General features: G+C 40.1%; 1 protein-coding gene across 1 annotated transcript in view; it reads right to left on the bottom strand.

Moving 5' to 3' along the window:
* Window positions 1–7,267: 7,267 nt before the first annotated feature.
* Window positions 7,268–16,940, bottom strand: part of LOC127421662 (uncharacterized) — a 726,036-nt gene continuing 716,363 nt past the window's right edge. Inside the window, exons 2-5 of the mRNA XM_051664786.1 lie at window positions 13,539–14,319; window positions 9,819–9,930; window positions 9,547–9,681; window positions 7,268–7,696 (exon numbers count right to left, since the gene is read on the bottom strand). Coding sequence (XP_051520746.1) covers window positions 7,268–7,696; window positions 9,547–9,681; window positions 9,819–9,930; window positions 13,539–14,224 — 1,362 coding nt within the window. The 5' untranslated portion in view covers window positions 14,225–14,319. The remainder of the gene's footprint in view (window positions 7,697–9,546; window positions 9,682–9,818; window positions 9,931–13,538; window positions 14,320–16,940) is intronic.

Here is a 16,940-nt window from a genome sequence, read left to right as displayed (position 1 = left end):
TATAGTCAAGTTTAGGTTCTGTTTTATATTCTGTTTTGTTTTCACTTTGGATTCACATTTTTGGATTCAATAAAATAACTGCACTTGGGTCCTCACACATCATCGTCTCATCCTTGTTTGTTCCTCTCTGCCTTGCCTGCCTGAACGTTACACATGTATGTTAAATTCAATACCAACTAAGCTCTTAAAAGAGGTATTCCCTGTAATCTCAGAACCTCTTCTTAATATTATTAACTCCTCACTATCCTTAGGACATGTCCCAAGAGACTTTTAAATGGCAGTTATTAAACCGCTTATTAAGAAGGCACAACTTGATCCTGGAGAACTGGCTAATTATAGACCAATTTCAAATCTCCTGTTTATGTAGAAAATACTAGGAAAGGTAGTGTCCTCCCAACTATGTTCATTTATACAGAGAAATAGTATATATGAACAATTTCAGTAAGGATTTAGGCCCCATCACAGTACAGAGACTGCACTTATTAGAGTTAAAAATGATTTGCTCTTACCATCTGATCGCAGCTGCATTTAACTTCTAGTGCTTTTAGATCTTAGTGCTGCCTTCGACACAATAGATCACAAAATTCTCTTGAATAGGCTAGAGAATTATGTTGGCATTTGTGGACTTGATTAGCATGGTTTATGTCCTATTTAGCAGACCGCTACCACTTTGTCTATGTAAATGAGGAATTGTCAAACCAAACAAAAGTTAAGTATGGAGCGCCACAGGGATCAGTTTTAGGGCCTCTGCTTTTCTCCTTGTATATGCTTCCCCTGGGAGATATTATCAGGAATCGTGGAATAAATTTCCACTGTTATGCCGACGATACCCAACTTTATATTTCTTCAAAACCTGATGAAATTTCACAATTCTCCAAATTAGCAGAGTGTATCAATGAAATCAAAGATTGGATGGCCAGAAATGTCCCTCTACTCAATTCTGACAAAACAGAGGTACTAATTATTAGACCAAAAACTTCTAAACTCAAGCCACTAAAATATAATTTGACTCTCAATGGATGTACTGTTACATCGTCTTCAACAGCTAAGAACTTAGGTGTTATATTTGATAACAATCTGTCCTTTGAAAAACAAATTACCAAGTTTGTAGAACAGCATTCTTCCACCTAAGAAATATTGCTAAATTACGAAACATGCTCTCTGTTGCTGATGCTGAAAAACGTATTCATGCGTTCATGACATCAAGACTAGATTATTGTAATGCATTACTGGGAGGATGTCCAGCAAGATCATTAAATAAACTTCAATTGGTTTAAAATGCATCAGCCAGAGTGCTGACTAGAACCAAGAAATATGATCATATTAGCCCCATTTTATCATCATTACATTGGCTACCTGTTCTTCTGTTAACTACATACAAAGGTTTGAATGGTCTAGCTCCGTAGTACTTAAGTGACCTTCTACCACGCTATATTCCATCACGTTCATTACGATCGCAAAATTCTGGCCTGTTAATAGTTCCTAGAATATCAAAATCCACAAAAGGAGATAGATCCTTTTCATATTTGGCTCCTAAACTATGGAATAGTCTCCCTAACACTGTTCGAGATGCAGACACACTCACTCAGTTTAAGTCTAGACCAAAGTCTCATCTATATAGCCAGGCATACATCTAATTTATCCTTAAACTCACAATTAGGCTGATTTAGTTAGGTCTGCCGGAACCAGAAACCAGAAACAGTGATCATGATCTATAACTCTGCAATAAATTGAATGGCATCTATGCTAATATTATTCTATTTGTATCCCTGTCTCAACCTCGGGACTCCTATCCTGAGGTCACCAGAACCGGCTGGATCCAGCTCCATTCCTGCTTCATGTTGGACACCACTGCTACGTGTCTCTGAGTGATGACGACTAAATGCAGCCGGTGCCAGCCTAACATCACTTCAGTCTATTACGATGGACTTCAGAGGATGAACTGATGCCAACTCCAACCATAAGACATGGGATACAACATATGCCATTGCCTGAACCTTGGATTTAGGATAGACCTCACCGAATGTACCGTCCGGTTGGACTGCGATGCACCTCACTGATCTCTGCCTGCGTCACCTTGGTCTAATGATGGACTACACTCTTATAATGGAATACATAGACTATCAATTAATTGAAAACAAAAGCCTTCATCAGCCAATTAACAAAGGACAATGCATCTATGTGAACTTCTGCAGTTAATCCAGGATGAACTTCAAAGACATTAGTCATTAATCTTACAGTTCTTACAAAATCTTTGTTAAAACACTGACCCTTAACACTTACTTAGTTTAATAATTTTAAACCATGACTTGCACTATACATAAGTAATATTGGCATTATATTCATGATGTTAGCCAGAGGGGAACTGGCCCCCACAGTGAGCCTGGTTTCTCCCAAGGTTATTTTTCTCCATTAACCAACATTTTATGGAGTTTTGTGTTCCTTGACACAGTCGCCTTCGGCTTGCTCACTGGGTTTCTAAATACAATTATTATTTAATTATTTTTAAACACAATTCACAATCGTATTTTATCAAACTAAGACATTACATATATTACAGTTTCATTTTCTGTTATTGCATGATTTTCTGTAAAGCTGCTTTAAAACGATGTGTGTTGTGAAAGGCTCTATACAAATAAAAATTACTTGACTTGACCGCATTTTGCCGCACATGTGATGATAGGGTGTGTGGATTTGGTGTTAATCATTTATTGTTTGGTGATTTGTAGCCCAGAGTGTTTTCCAGTTTAGAGAATAACTGTGATACGTATTATATTTGAAAACGTCTTGGTTACTGATGTAAGCTCTGTTCCCTGATGGAGGGAATGAGACGTTGTGTCAATGTAGTGACCCAGTCACCTTAACCCACAAGTTAACAGACCGTTTTTTACTGAGTTGAACTGAGATCATTTGAACTTTTCAAAATGTCACAATCTGATTATGATAGTCCAGTATTACAAAACAGTAATGATGAATATGGTGCAGGTATTAGTATGCATGATTCAGGGACAGATTCAAGAACTCAACAGAAAGTATGACGAGACCATGGCAGCCATCACCAATTTGAGTAGGGAGTCAACCAGGTCTTATGTATATGTGTCAATAGAACGTCACATTCAACCATTCAGTGGTGATTTCAGCAAAGATGGGAGATATGTTGATGAGTTTATTGAAGAAATCAGACCACTGAGGACCAGTTAGACCTCATGCTCTCCCTCTTAAAGGGTGCAGTCTTAGATGTGGTCATATTATGGATGGGAAATGAACCAAAGCGACCACGTGACCTCTTTGTGTACCTGAAAGAATCTTTTTGAGAAAAGCGCAATGTGTCTCAGTTATTGCAAACATTCTATAGCCATAAATAAATGGAAGGTGAGGATATGCGACCTCCGAGTGATTAATACACACTTGACCATTCGAGAAACAGGGACGCCTGTTTTGTTCTTTTTGTGTTGGTTCCGCCTAGTGGCTGGAGCTTGTTTTGTGGAATAATACTCCTTCGGTACAGTTATGGATGAATCTGTTCGTTCTTTGTGCTTATGCCTACTGTTGGCTGGAGTTTATTTTTGTGGAGTATTTTTAAGGGACATTAGAACGATTACGTCATCTGCTGCACTCATCAACAGCTGGCTCACTGAACAATTGTTTATCTGTCCGAGGAAACTGAACGGCTTTATATCAGCTGGAGTTTATTTTGTGGAGGAACACACCTTGAATCTACACATTCTTTGTGTTTATTCTGCCTGTTGGCTGGGGTTTGATTTACAAAGTATTTCTGTTATGTAATTTTGCCTCATAAAATTTGTGCAGAAGCTTGAGAAATCCGATGGCAAAGTTGTCGCAGGGGTTCTCGCATGCGTACATGGACCTTTTGAGTTTAGAGGGATTGATGCCGGTTGGCGCTGTCGTGCGCAGGGTTAATGCGCATGTTTTTCTTTTTTCTGTTTGTTTTGTTCAGGGGGAAGTTTGGGGTTTGATTGTTGCACTTATGGGGAACGTGGTCTGTGTAATTTTGTTTTTGACACACAATTTATTTTTTTTATTATATCAATATGTCCAATGTTAATATGAGTGGATTGTCTCTCTCCACATGGAATGTGAATGGGTTGGGGCTCCCCATAAAAAGAAGAAAGGTTATTTCTTTTCTTAAGCGTAAGAAATATGATATAGTGTTTCTTTAAGAAACGCATCTTTCCCCGCAGGAAGCTGAAAAATTTGGGAAGATATGGGGTGGACATGTTTTCTTTAGTACTGGCTCAATTAAGAGCAGGGGGGTCATTACATTGATAAGTAAACATCTACAATTCAAATGTCTCAAACAGATTAAAGATAAATTAGGGAGAATCATTACTGTTTTAGGAGAAATTCAGGGGCAAAGGTTGATTTTGGCTAATATTTACGCAACTAATGCTGATTATCAGGGCTTTTTACAGATCTCGTAGGGATGTTGCAAGCCGCTGGCACCCCTCATGATATAATATTGGGAAGAGACTTTAATCTTTTGATGGACTCAGTCCTTGATCATAGTGAATCAAAAGTGTGCAAGCCCACTAGAGCAACATTGACACTTCATAGGATGTGTAAAAATCTTGGTCTTGCTGATATCTGGCGACTTTTGAACCCATCTGGTAGGGACTATACATTTTTTTTCATCAGTTCATAAGATTTATTCTAGAATAGATTTTTTTTATATATCTAAGTCCCTAATTTCATCTGTTGTTGATTGTTCAATTGGAAACATTTTAGTCTCAGATCATGCCCTGGTGAGTTTAGAGATATTGCCACATACGGAGAAAAAAAAAATCATACAGCTGGCACTTTAATGTATCCCTTTTGCAAAATCCTGATTTCCAACAGATGTTAAAGACTGAAATCAATGTTTATATGTAGACCAAATGGTCCTCAGTATCCTCTGTGGGCGTAGCCTGGGAGGCACTTAAGGCAGTTCTTAGGGGTTGGATCATACAGTATGCCTCATTCACCAAAACATCTGAAGCACAAGAACTCGTGGAGTTGGAAGGGAATATTAAAAGTGCAGAGGCAGTGCTGAAGCGCCGAATGTTGTCTTATGGCCTCAGAGAATTTGTTGCGGAAAGTGAAGTTTTGGTTATTCAGGGCAAGACAGTCATATTTTGAGTCGGGGGACAAAGCAGGTAAGCTTTTGGCTAGATATATAAAACAGAGAGAGTCTTTTTCTACCATTTCCTCAGTGAAATCTGCTGGTGGTGAAATATTTACCTCAGCCATCGATATTAATAATGCTTTTAAAGAATTCTATCTTGATCTTTATAGTTCCACGTCTTCGTCTACTGATGAAGATATTAGAAATTTTGTGGAACCATTAGAACTCCCTAAACTGACAACTGAGCAAAAAAATTATCTTGATTCTGAGATTAGCTTGGAGGAGCTTGGCGAGGTAATTAGGGCCCTGCCTACAGGCAAGGCTCCGGGGCAAGATGGCTTTGCCGCTGAATTTTTTAGATCTTATACTACAGAATTGGTGCCACTTTTGTTAGAAGTTTATACGGAATCATTAAAGAATGGAAAGCTTCCGCCAACCATGACACAATCCCGGATCAGTCTGATTCTTAAAAAGGACAAAGATCTAAGTTACCGTCCAATTTCCCTGATCCAGTCAGATGTAAAAATTTTAGCAAAAATTCTGGCTAACCAATTAATTGAAGTTATGACATCTCTTATACATATAGATCAGGTGGGGTTTATTCGGAGCTGCAGCTCTTCTGATAATATTAGGTGTCTCATTAATATCATGTGGTCAGTGGCGAATGATCAGACTCCGGTCGCTGCCATCTCACTTGATGCCGAAAAAGCATTTGATATGGTAGAATGGATTATCTTTTTAAGATTTTGGAAATGTATGGGTTCGGAAATACTTTTATTGGATGGATTAATTTACTTTATAGACACCATGTAGCAGCGGTACAAACAAATGGGTTAATTTCGTATTATTTACTCTGAATAGGGGCACTCGTCAGGGTTGCCCTCTTTCCCCATTATTGTTCTGTCTTGCCCTGGAACCATTAGCAGCCCTGATAAGAAGGGAAGATGATTTTCCAGGTATTTTTTTTTTCTCTACCAGGTAATTGCAATTTGAATTTCTAATGTTTGGTAAATGTTTGAATGGAATGCAACTTTAATTATATTATTATGCTTGGTTCACTGATAGCTTTGAGTTTGATTTATTATTTTAATTGAATTGTTTGAATGTATTACAATTACCTGGTAAAATATATTGTTATTATGATTCATTCTGGTCAGAGTTGGCTTAATTAAGCTACTTCAGAAGTAATCCATTAGTTAAGTATGCACTAAAAGGCTAAACGGTGAACCGAGAATCTATAATAGAACTTAGCCAAGTAGAATTAAACAGAAATACTAAGAGTAGGACCGAGAATCTGTAAAACAGAACTTAATTGACTGGGGCTAAATGGTGAGTCGAGAATCTATATTAACTTAGCCAAATAAGACTAAACGGATAAAGCCGAGAACCTATAAGGACTTAGTCTAAAACTTACTAATATCTGAAACTGATGAATTTATAGTTAAAGGACCTGCGTCCGGCCGGCACAGGACCCAAATAACATTGAAATAACAAATGCAGTCTAGAAGAGAGAATTATTAAAAATAATAAGATACAAAACTTAAATTCAGAGCATAGATACATAAACAAGGTTTTTCATAATTGGAGTTAATGATAAGATTAATAAAACATGGAACTCAAATCATATAATCAAAGTATTATTTACAGCGCACGATAAGACAGAACGTGCAGGAATCCTTTAGCCACACCATTGGATACCACCATTGGACCAGTGGTTGGCCCCTTCCAACACCAAGAGAAAGCCCTGGCCATGACCCCGGACCCAGCAGCCCCCATGCCCCAGTTGCCCTCATGAAGATGGGGGCAGAAGATGATCCCGAGGCCATCCTGGATCTGTTCAAGAGGACAGCCGAGATCTGGGGCTGGCCGCATGCTCAGTGGGCGGCCAGACTCATCCCACTATTTTCCGGGGAAGCTCAACTCGTGACGCAATAACTACCGGTGGCAAGTCTCCTGGTGTATGACGATCTGAGGAAGACTATCCTGCAGCGGGTCGGTTGCAGCCCTGAGCAATACCAACAACTCTTCCGGTCGATGAAGATGGATGGGCGTGGCTGCCCGTTTGCCTTCACTCAACGAGTCTGGGACGCCTGCCGGATTTGCCTGCTGGCTGAGGAATCATCGATCTCGTGGTGCTGGAGCAGCTTATCTGCCATATACCGAAAGGAACAGTGGAATGAGTCCAGTGCCAACGCCTGGCGTCTCTAGAGGAGGCCGTCCAACTGGCGGAGGACCATATGTCGGCGTATCAGAGTGCGGAAGAGCCCTCCCACTCTCTCTCTCCACTTCCCGTGTCCCCCCCTCACTCTGTCCCTTCACTGCAGCCCATCCCAGTACCAAAGAGGCATGAAAACTTGCTGCCGAAGCCAGCTCCCCATTCACGGGGGTTTGTCCCGCCACCGGTGGCCTCAGTGTCTCGTCACTCTCCCTCTTAGGTGGATGTATCCACCGACACAGCTGCAGGCATAGCGCCTGGGTCAGCGTGCTGGAGTTGCGGGGATCCAGGGCACTTCTGGGACCAATGCCCAATGATGGAGTTGGGAACTGTGGTCTGGCTCCCCGACACTCCACGGGCTGCCCCCAATTGAGCCGGAGCATACAGAGTGTCATGGGGAGTACACATCAAGCCTTGGTGGATACGGGCTGTAACCAGACCACTATACACCAATGTTTGGTTCAAGACGAGCCTTTGGGCACAAGTAAAAGGGTGAGGGGTGTGTATGGGGATATTAACAATTATCCTGTAGTGACACTCGTTATTAAATTTCAGGGACAAAAGCATCGAATGAAGGCGCCAGTTAGTTCCCGCATCACCCATCCATTAATTTTGGGAACTAATTGGCTGGAATTTAAAAATATATTAAAGGGAATATGTGTATAGATCCTGCGAGAAAGTTGTTAGATTTGAAATGTGCGTTGCCTTAGCAGGGGAGGCAGAGCTGGGGCGGTCCTCATCACTTCCACGTCAGGATGATGTAAGGGAGGGGATGCTTCGGTCCCTCCCATCCATAGAGGATTTTCCGAAAGGGATTTCCCCCTAGAGCAGTCGAGAGACAAAACCCTTAGGCATGCCCTTGACCAAGTGAAAGTTATTGATGGTCAATGATTCCAACCAAACATTGCGCTTTCATATCATATTTTGCTATTATAAAAGAGTGGTTGTATCGAGTGACGCAGGATGCTCAGACACAAGAGGATACAACCCAGCTGTTAATACCGCGGAGCCGTCAGGAAATGTTATTCCAACCAGCTCATTATAATCCGATGGCGGGTCACTTAGGGCAGGAAATGACACTGAACCGACTAATGACCCATTTCTATTGGCCGGGCATTCACAGGGATGTTCACAGGTGGTATTTGGCATGCCATGAATGTCAGCTGGTGAATCCGCCGGCTACCCTAAGAGCACCATTGCACCCCCTTCTGTTAATCGAGGTCCCCTTCGAAAGAATTGGCATGGACTTCATCAGGCCATTAGAGCGGACAGCACGTGGATATCGCTTTGTATTGGTTCTGGTGGACTATGCAACGCGATATCCAGAAGCAGAGCCTCTGTGCAACATCTCAGCACATAGTGTTGTGGAGGCACTCTTCAGAATAATCTCCCGAGTGAGGATTCCGAAAGAAATCCTCATTGATCAAGGCACTACATTTCTGTCATGAACACTATGCAAACTGTACAAATTTTTGGGTATTTGTGTGTGAAGATAAACAACAGACTGTCACATGGAATGCTAAATCATCAGTGCAGCAGGGAAACTTGCACCCTCACTTCCTGTGAGCCAGGCAGTGTGAGGATAGTCTATAGGCTCAACCAATGTCGATACTTGTCGTGACCGACTACTTAAGCATATTGTGGGAAAATGTCCAGTCACTAATCTAAAGATTAGTGGAGTAATGGCCTCTTGTTTACTTGATACAGGAAGCCAAGTCAGTACTATTTCTGAGAGTTTCTTCAGAGAACACCTGTCTGGGGAGGTTGAAGATATGCTGTCCACAGCAGGTTGGCTGAAGATTACAGCTACCAATGGTTTAGACATACCTTACCTAGGTTATCTTGAGTTGGAGGTTGAAACCATGGGTATTACCTTACCAGAGTGTGGTTTTCTAGTAGTCAGAGATTCACAAAACTCTTCTGCTGTACCAGCCCTCATTGGCATGAACATCATTAGCAGATGTAGACCTGTTTCATGCAGAGTTTAACACTACCCTAGGTGGAGAGTTGCAGTCTGATTGGAGGGAGGCATTTCAGCAGATGCAGAATGCCAGCAGTCTAGAGAAGGGAAGCATAGTCCGAGTAGCTGGAAAAGACATGGTACACATACCTGCTTCATCAATTACAGTGGTAATGGTCAAGGGAGCAAAGAATATGTTGCATGATGGTTCACGGGAATTCCTGTTAGAACCAGCGAACACACCTTTACCTGGTGGTCTGATTGTTGTTTCCTCTCTTGTGACTTCAGAGAAACAATTGTTTCCTGTACAGGACTTGCTACTCTGTCTCGTGTCAAAAATGTGAAGTCCAATGAGACGTGAGGTGAGATTTCAGAGAATTTCTGCTGATATTGAAGAGATCAGTGTAAACACAAAAGACAGTCAGTTATTGGAGGACAGCTCCAAAGAGTTTCTCAAAAAGCTACACATTGGTAGCACTCCTGAACAGCAGGCAGAGCTGAGTGATTTGTTGATGAAGTACTGTGATGTTTTTGCTCTCGAGGATGAAGATCTCGGTTTTACAGACAAAGTGCAACATGAGATTCACATGGTGGATTATGTACCAGTGGCCCAGCCTTATAGGCATATCCCACCTACTCAGTATAGGGAAGTCAGAGAACATATCACCAAACTCTTTCAGAAAGGATTGATCCACAAAAGCACTAGTGCTTATGCTTCACCTAGCATGCTAGTTAGACTTTGTGTTGATTACAGGCAGCTGAACTCAAAGACCAAGCAAGACACGTTTCCTCAGCTCCTTGTAGTGCATCAATATTTTCAACTATCCTAGGCAAAATTATTTTTTTCCATTGATTTACCTAGTGGATATCATCAGGTTGCTGTCCACGAGCAAGATAGGCATAAGACTGCATTTACGACTCCATTTGGGATCTTTGAGTATTCTTGGGTGCCCTTTGGGGTTTGCAATGGACCTTCGACGTTTCAACATCTTATGCAGGCTTCCATGAGTGATCTAATTTTTCAGATCAGGCTAGTTTACCTTGATGACATACTAGTGTACTCGCCCACTTTCCCTGAGCACTTGCAGAGACTGGAAGTAGTCTTTAACAAACTAAAAGAAACAGGTCTCAAATTTAAGCCTGAAAAGTGTAATTTCTTGCTGCAAGAAGTAACTTTTTTGGGTCATCAGATCTCAGCTTGAGGTATTGTTACTGATCCAGATAGAGTTGAAGCAGTCAAACAATGGAAAATTCCCAGTACATTTAAGGAATTACACTCATTTTTAGGGTTCTGTAGTTACTACAGAAAGTTCATTGAGGGTTTTTCTAGAATTGCCGGCCCCCTCCATTATTTAGTGAACCTGTGTATCAAGCAGTTTAGCTCCACAAAGTGAGAGTTTAGTACTTTGTTGTCATCAGAGTGCCAATCAGCATTTGAGCTGCTGAAGGAGAAGCTTACTTCTGCTCCTGTGTTAGGGTATGCAGATTTCAATATTCCTTTTACACTGGAGACTGATGCGAGCAGTGAAGGCCTAGGTGCTGTTGTATACCAGCAGCAGGGTGAGTGTAGGAGAGTCATAGCTTTTGCCAGTAGGAGACTTCGTAATGCAGAAAGAAATTACAGAAATTACAGTAGCATGAAGCTTGAGCTACTGGCCCTCAAGTGGGCTATCGCTGAAAAATTCTGTGATTATCTACTGGGTTCCAAGTTTGTGGTTATGTGAGGGGGAGGCCACCCAAAGGCCCAAGGATGGTATCCAATGGTGTGGTTGAAGGTCTGCTGCATGTTCTGTCTTATCATGCGCATTTAAGTTTAAGTTATTTCGTTCTGATTAAATAACTATATTATTTGTTTTATGATCCCCGTTTATTTTATCTGACTCCAATTATATAAGTTTCCAAGGATATATTAATGTTCCAATCTTAATTATTAAATTTGGTTTAACATTTGAACATCGTTCATTCGGATTCCTATGTCGCTTAAAGTGTCTTGTGACGGCCGTGTACGCGGATCTCACGATCACAAACATGCCAGTCTTGGTCATTAGACAGAGGTAATTGACTAAATACTATTTAGATGGCTGCTCACGCATGCTCTTTTATCTAAAAGTATTTTATTTAGTCCCCTTAGATAGTAGACACTTAGAGTAACATTATTTCTACTCAGAGGTCATGACCGCTAAAATTTACAAAGATAGACCAATACCTAAGTTAAAAATAGCTTTATATAATCATGTCATAGTTTCCTATGTACACTTAGCTAGAAAAATATTATAATAACCAGAGGTTTAGACTTCACCCTATTTAGGTTGGTTGATCAACTTCATGTTGTCCTAAATGGAAATTCCATATCGAGCCTGTACACTCTAAGTACCCTTGAACTAATGCCAAAGTCTCAGTCAGTGTGCCACATGCTCCACTCAGAACTGAGCTTTAGTCCGCAACTAACCTGGTGGTAGATTTGTGGAAACATGGACTTAACGTAATCTACTAAAGACAATAATTTCAGAGTAAATCAGAATAAACTCAAATGTAACAATTTATTTACCAGGTAAAATAATACATTCATTAATTCCAATTAGACAATAATAAGTCAAATTCAAACCTTTATCAAAGCACAAGAAATAAGAATTGCATACCTGGTAGAGAAAACTACACAGCAATTGTGCGGGAGATCTGACTGCAGATTCCCTGTCTACTTTGCCATCTCTCTTTAAGTACCAAATGATTCTGTAGTTATTTCAGATGTGTTTGTTTGATGTTATTCAAGATTTGGTTTACAATTTAGGGGGTTGTAAGTAGACCTTTGAAGCTTGTAATTGAGTAGGTCGTTTGATGTTTACAAAGAATACACCTAATCTGCATACAGCATATGGTTCCTGTGAGAGACCTGGGAGGGGCATGTCCCTGATAGAATACAGCATTTTACTAAGTTCTTAAATCTTACTTGTGATTTGACTTTGCTGAAAGGGAATGAGACCGTTTTACCAGTTGCACTGAGACCTCTTGAATAATACCAAACATGTATGATCAGAAAACCTTTTACATTACAGAACAGGATAAGTCATAACTTAGATTTTGGTGACTCTAAAGTGACCTGAGATGTGATGTATGGAAGAGAGGGAGCAGATGTGAGTGAGATTTGCGTTTTATGGTCCTTACTCAGTAGGGTGTATTGTCTCAGGTGGAGATGCTCTTCTGTGTGAGAGTTTTATGACTTTGGCTCACGCAGTGTTCTTTGACTTTTGTTGGAAATGGTGCCTTTTGGGCGTAGACATCCTGGTGCCAGACTTACAGTTATAACAGATAACAACCCTCTGTGCTATCTAAAAATGGCCAAGCTTGGTGCAGTTGAGCAAAGATGGGTACCTCAATTAGCCATCTTTGAAATACCACCCAGGCAGCATAATGCAGCTACTGATGCCCTCTCTAGGCAGCCATCAGCAGTGGAGCCTGCCACTCCTGAGGATGCAGAATATGATGACTGTATTGCCAATATAATAAACAAAGGAACAGCCTTAGAGCCTGACTTAGTGATGGCTGGTGAATAGTGCTGTAGAGGTAGACAGATTCATGCTTTAGTGTGCGGAGGAGAGGAAGGCAGTAACCCTCACGGAAGTACGCCTTATGTGAAACACATAACCAGCATAAAGAGTTTCAGTTATGTAGGGGTTTATTCTGCGTTCAAGTTCAAGTGCATGGGAAGTCCGTGTCCAGAAGTTGTTATTGTGATGTAATGTGCATTCAAGTGATTTTAGTAGTAAAGAATAGGCCTATTTTTATTTTATTGTTTATATATATTTCTTTTTCACTTTTTTCTTTCCTTTTTTAGCACAAAAAAAAAAAAAATATACATGTAGTTGAATGCTTTTAATTGATTCTTTATCTGTCTTATTTGATCAATCTTGTGCAGCCATATATACTATACTGATGGTAAATGTTGTTTTGTTGCACAAGCCTGTCACCTCATAAACCAGCTAAATGAGTCTTATTTTCTGGCAAGCTTTATTCTTCATCGATGGGACAAAAATACATACTGAACTATACAGTCAAAATTCACAAGTAAATTTAATATCAGTTACTTTATTACTTAAGTATTTTTCTCATGAGCTACTTTTACTTGAGTCAAGTTCCATGAAGGTACACTATATTGCCAAAAGTATTCGCTCATCTGCCTTTAGACGCATATGAACTTAAGTGACATCCCATTCTTAATCTGTAGGGTTTAATATGACGTCGGCCCACCCTTTGCAGCTATAACAGCTTCAACTCTTCTGGGAAGGCTTTCCACAAGGTTTAGGAGTGTGTTTATGGGAATTTTTGACCATTCTTCCAGAAGCACATTTGTGAGGTCAGACACTGATGTTGGACGAGAAGGCCTGGCTCGCAGTCTTCGCTCTAATTCATCCCAAAGGTGCTCTATCGGGTTGAGGTCAGGACTCTGTGCAGGCCAGTCAAGTTCTTTCACACCAAACTCGCTCATCCATGTCTTTATGGACCTTGCTTTGTGCACTGGTGTGCAGTCATGTTGGAACAGGAAGGGGCCATCCCCAAACTGTTCCCACAAAGTTGGGAGCATGGAATTGTCCAAAATCTCTTGGTATGCTGAAGCATTCAGAGTTCCTTTCACTGGAACTAAGGGGCCAAGCCCAGCTCCTGAAAAACAACCCCACACCATAATCCCCCCTCCACCAAACTTCACAGTTGGCACAATGCAGTCAGACAAGTACCGTTCTCCTGGCAACCGCCAAACCCAGACTCGTCCATCAGATTGCCAGATGGAGAAGCGTGATTCGTCACTCCAGAGAATGCATCTCCACTGCTCTAGAGTCCAGTGGCGGCGTGCTTTACACCACTGCATCCAACGCTTTGCATTGCACTTGGTGATGTATGGCTTGGATGCAGCTGCTCGGCCATGGAAACCCATTCCATGAAGCTCTCTACGCACTGTTCTTGAGCTAATCTGAAGGCCACATGAACTTTGGAGGTCTGTAGCGATTGACTCTGCAGAAAGTTAGCGACCTCTGCGCACTATGCGCCTCAGCATCCGCTGACCCCGCTCTGTCATTTTACGTGGCCTACCACTTCGTGGCTGAGTTGCTGTCATTCCCAGTCGCTTCCACTTTGTTATAATACCACTGACAGTTGACTGTGGAATATTTAGTAGCGAGGAAATTTCACGACTGGACTTGTTGCACAGGTGGCATCCTATCACAGTACCACGCTGGAATTCACTGAGCTCCTGAGAGCGGCCCATTCTTTCACAAATGTTTGTAGAAGCAGTCTGCATGCCTAGGTGCTTCATTTTATACACCTGTGGCCATGGAAGTGATTGGAACACCTGAATTCAATTATTTGGATGGGTGAGCGAATACTTTTGGCAATATAGTGTATCTTTACTTTTACTTAAATATGACGAATGGATACTTTATACAACACTGTCTAATTGTCACGTCTATGTTCCTCTTCATAGCTTCTCAAGTTAAGCGCTAAAAAAATGAGAGTACTGGAATTATTACTGATTTACATATTTATGTTTTTCTTTTCTTTCAAATGTTGACAAGAGAGCATATGGTGCAGAGACAGTATTGATTTTTCTATTTAGAGCGATGAAAACCAGATTTTTGCAGTTTTGAGGAAATATCCTCATGTACAATTCTAGCAACTGTTTTGTGTTTTAACCCTTTGAAATGGTTTAATTTCCTCCAGCGCTAATGTTGTATCTTTCGCACAGATAGAAAAAGTAATTTCATCCATTCTCCTTATTTATATTGTTATGCTTTCACTTTTCTTTATAATCTCTGTTAGGGTAATCCGTGAATATAAATGGCCATATTAATCTTGTTTATACCTCAAGACAATCATCTGTATATACTGTGTTGTGTATGTTAAAAAAATACTATACAAAGCAAAAAGCAAACACAATCCTCTTAGACATAGTAACTTCACAGGTTTGAAGCAATGGTAAACAGCAAAAGCTCTGAAATATGACTAAGAAAATTAGCATAGGGAGCAGGTGACAACCAGGCTCTCACTGACTGTGAGTGAAGCCGGGGAGAGTGGTGCCCCCGGCTTGAAACAGAGGCCTCAGCCCCTCTGGATGGTCAGTTGAACAGAGGGTTTGTGAAAACTGCAAGTCAGGAGCAGGTGACAACCAATTTTAAAATTAGGTGAATTCAACCTTATGTGATTGGCAGCTTGTTTGTAGTAAGGATAGAGCTCTCTTACTCTTTTTAAATGCCAGTCTACAAGGCTCTCTATAAAGCTCACACAAAAATGTTCTTAAAGTACCTAAAATAACACTTGTTTTTGCATACCAAAAGACTTATATAGTCAATGGTATCATCAGCATCACTCTCAAAATTTAAACTACAGCATATGCACCTTTCATGAAACTATGCTGTAGCTCAAATCACAACTCAACACAAAACACAAACACTTCACACACACACACAAAAAAAATTCTGTTCTTTTTCTTCAGCATTCTAATCTGTTTTATAATAAACAACGATTTTCAGAGGCACTGAACAGATTATGTGAGGGCATAGCCATTTAAAGATGGGACAATGTTAGAAAGAAACATGGCAAAAAAAAAAAAAAAAGGATAAATAGTTTTTTTTGCTTCATACCACTCACGGATTCAACAGTGTGGCATGATTCTCTAATGCACTTATTTTCCTGTGAGATGGTCTTAGATCCAAACAAATGCTGATGTTCGAAGACTATGCTCCTATGATGTGCAGATCTGATTAAGATCATTTGCACAAATAAAGAAATAAGTAAATTCTAAAATATAAATTACAATGTGAAAGAACAGAATTTGAAAAAAAATATTCATAGTGATAATGTTCAGCACCTTAAAAGATAAGGAAATATTAACTATTTGCCATTTTCAAAGGGTTTTGAAGAGCACATTGAAGTGAAAGCAGACCAACAGTTATTAAGCTTTGATACTCAAATAACAAACATTATCTGATAAGCATAGACTGACTGAACCCTAGTGTAAAAATAACTCTGCAATTTGACTCTGATTCATTTATTTGCTTGTTTAACCCCTGATACTTTGGTTGGATAAAATTTGGTTGATTTATGTCTCAGAGTCCGGAACTAAATTGCTTGTTGATTTCAGTGGGTACAATCTATCAGTAGTCCAAAGGCAATATATTTTTTTTTAAAAATGTTTAAAAAAGTCAAGTCATTTTTATTTGTATAGGGTCTTTCACAACACACATCGTTTCAAAGCAGCTTTACAGAAGTTCAGGCATTAACAGAAGATAAAACTGTAATATATATAATGTCTTAGAGTCATAATTGTGTAGTTTGATAAAATACGATTGTGAATTGTGTTTAAAAATAAGTAATTAAATAATAATTGTATTTATAACCCCAGTGAGCAAGCCGAAGGTGACCATGGCAAGGAACACAAAACTCCATAAGATGTTGGTTAATGGAGAAAATAACCTTGGGAGAAACCAGACTCACTGTGAGGGCCAGTTCCCCTCTGGCTAACATCATGAATATAATGCCAATATTACTTATGTATAGTGCAAGTCATGGTTTAAAATTATTAAACTAATTAAGTGTTAAGGGTCAGTGTTTAAAACAAAGCTTTTGTATGAACTGTAAGATTAATGACTAATGTC

The sequence above is a fragment of the Myxocyprinus asiaticus genome, chromosome 30 (genome assembly GCF_019703515.2).
Source record: "Myxocyprinus asiaticus isolate MX2 ecotype Aquarium Trade chromosome 30, UBuf_Myxa_2, whole genome shotgun sequence".
Lineage (NCBI taxonomy): Eukaryota > Metazoa > Chordata > Actinopteri > Cypriniformes > Catostomidae > Myxocyprinus > Myxocyprinus asiaticus.
This window is presented reverse-complemented; position numbering and strand designations above follow the sequence as displayed.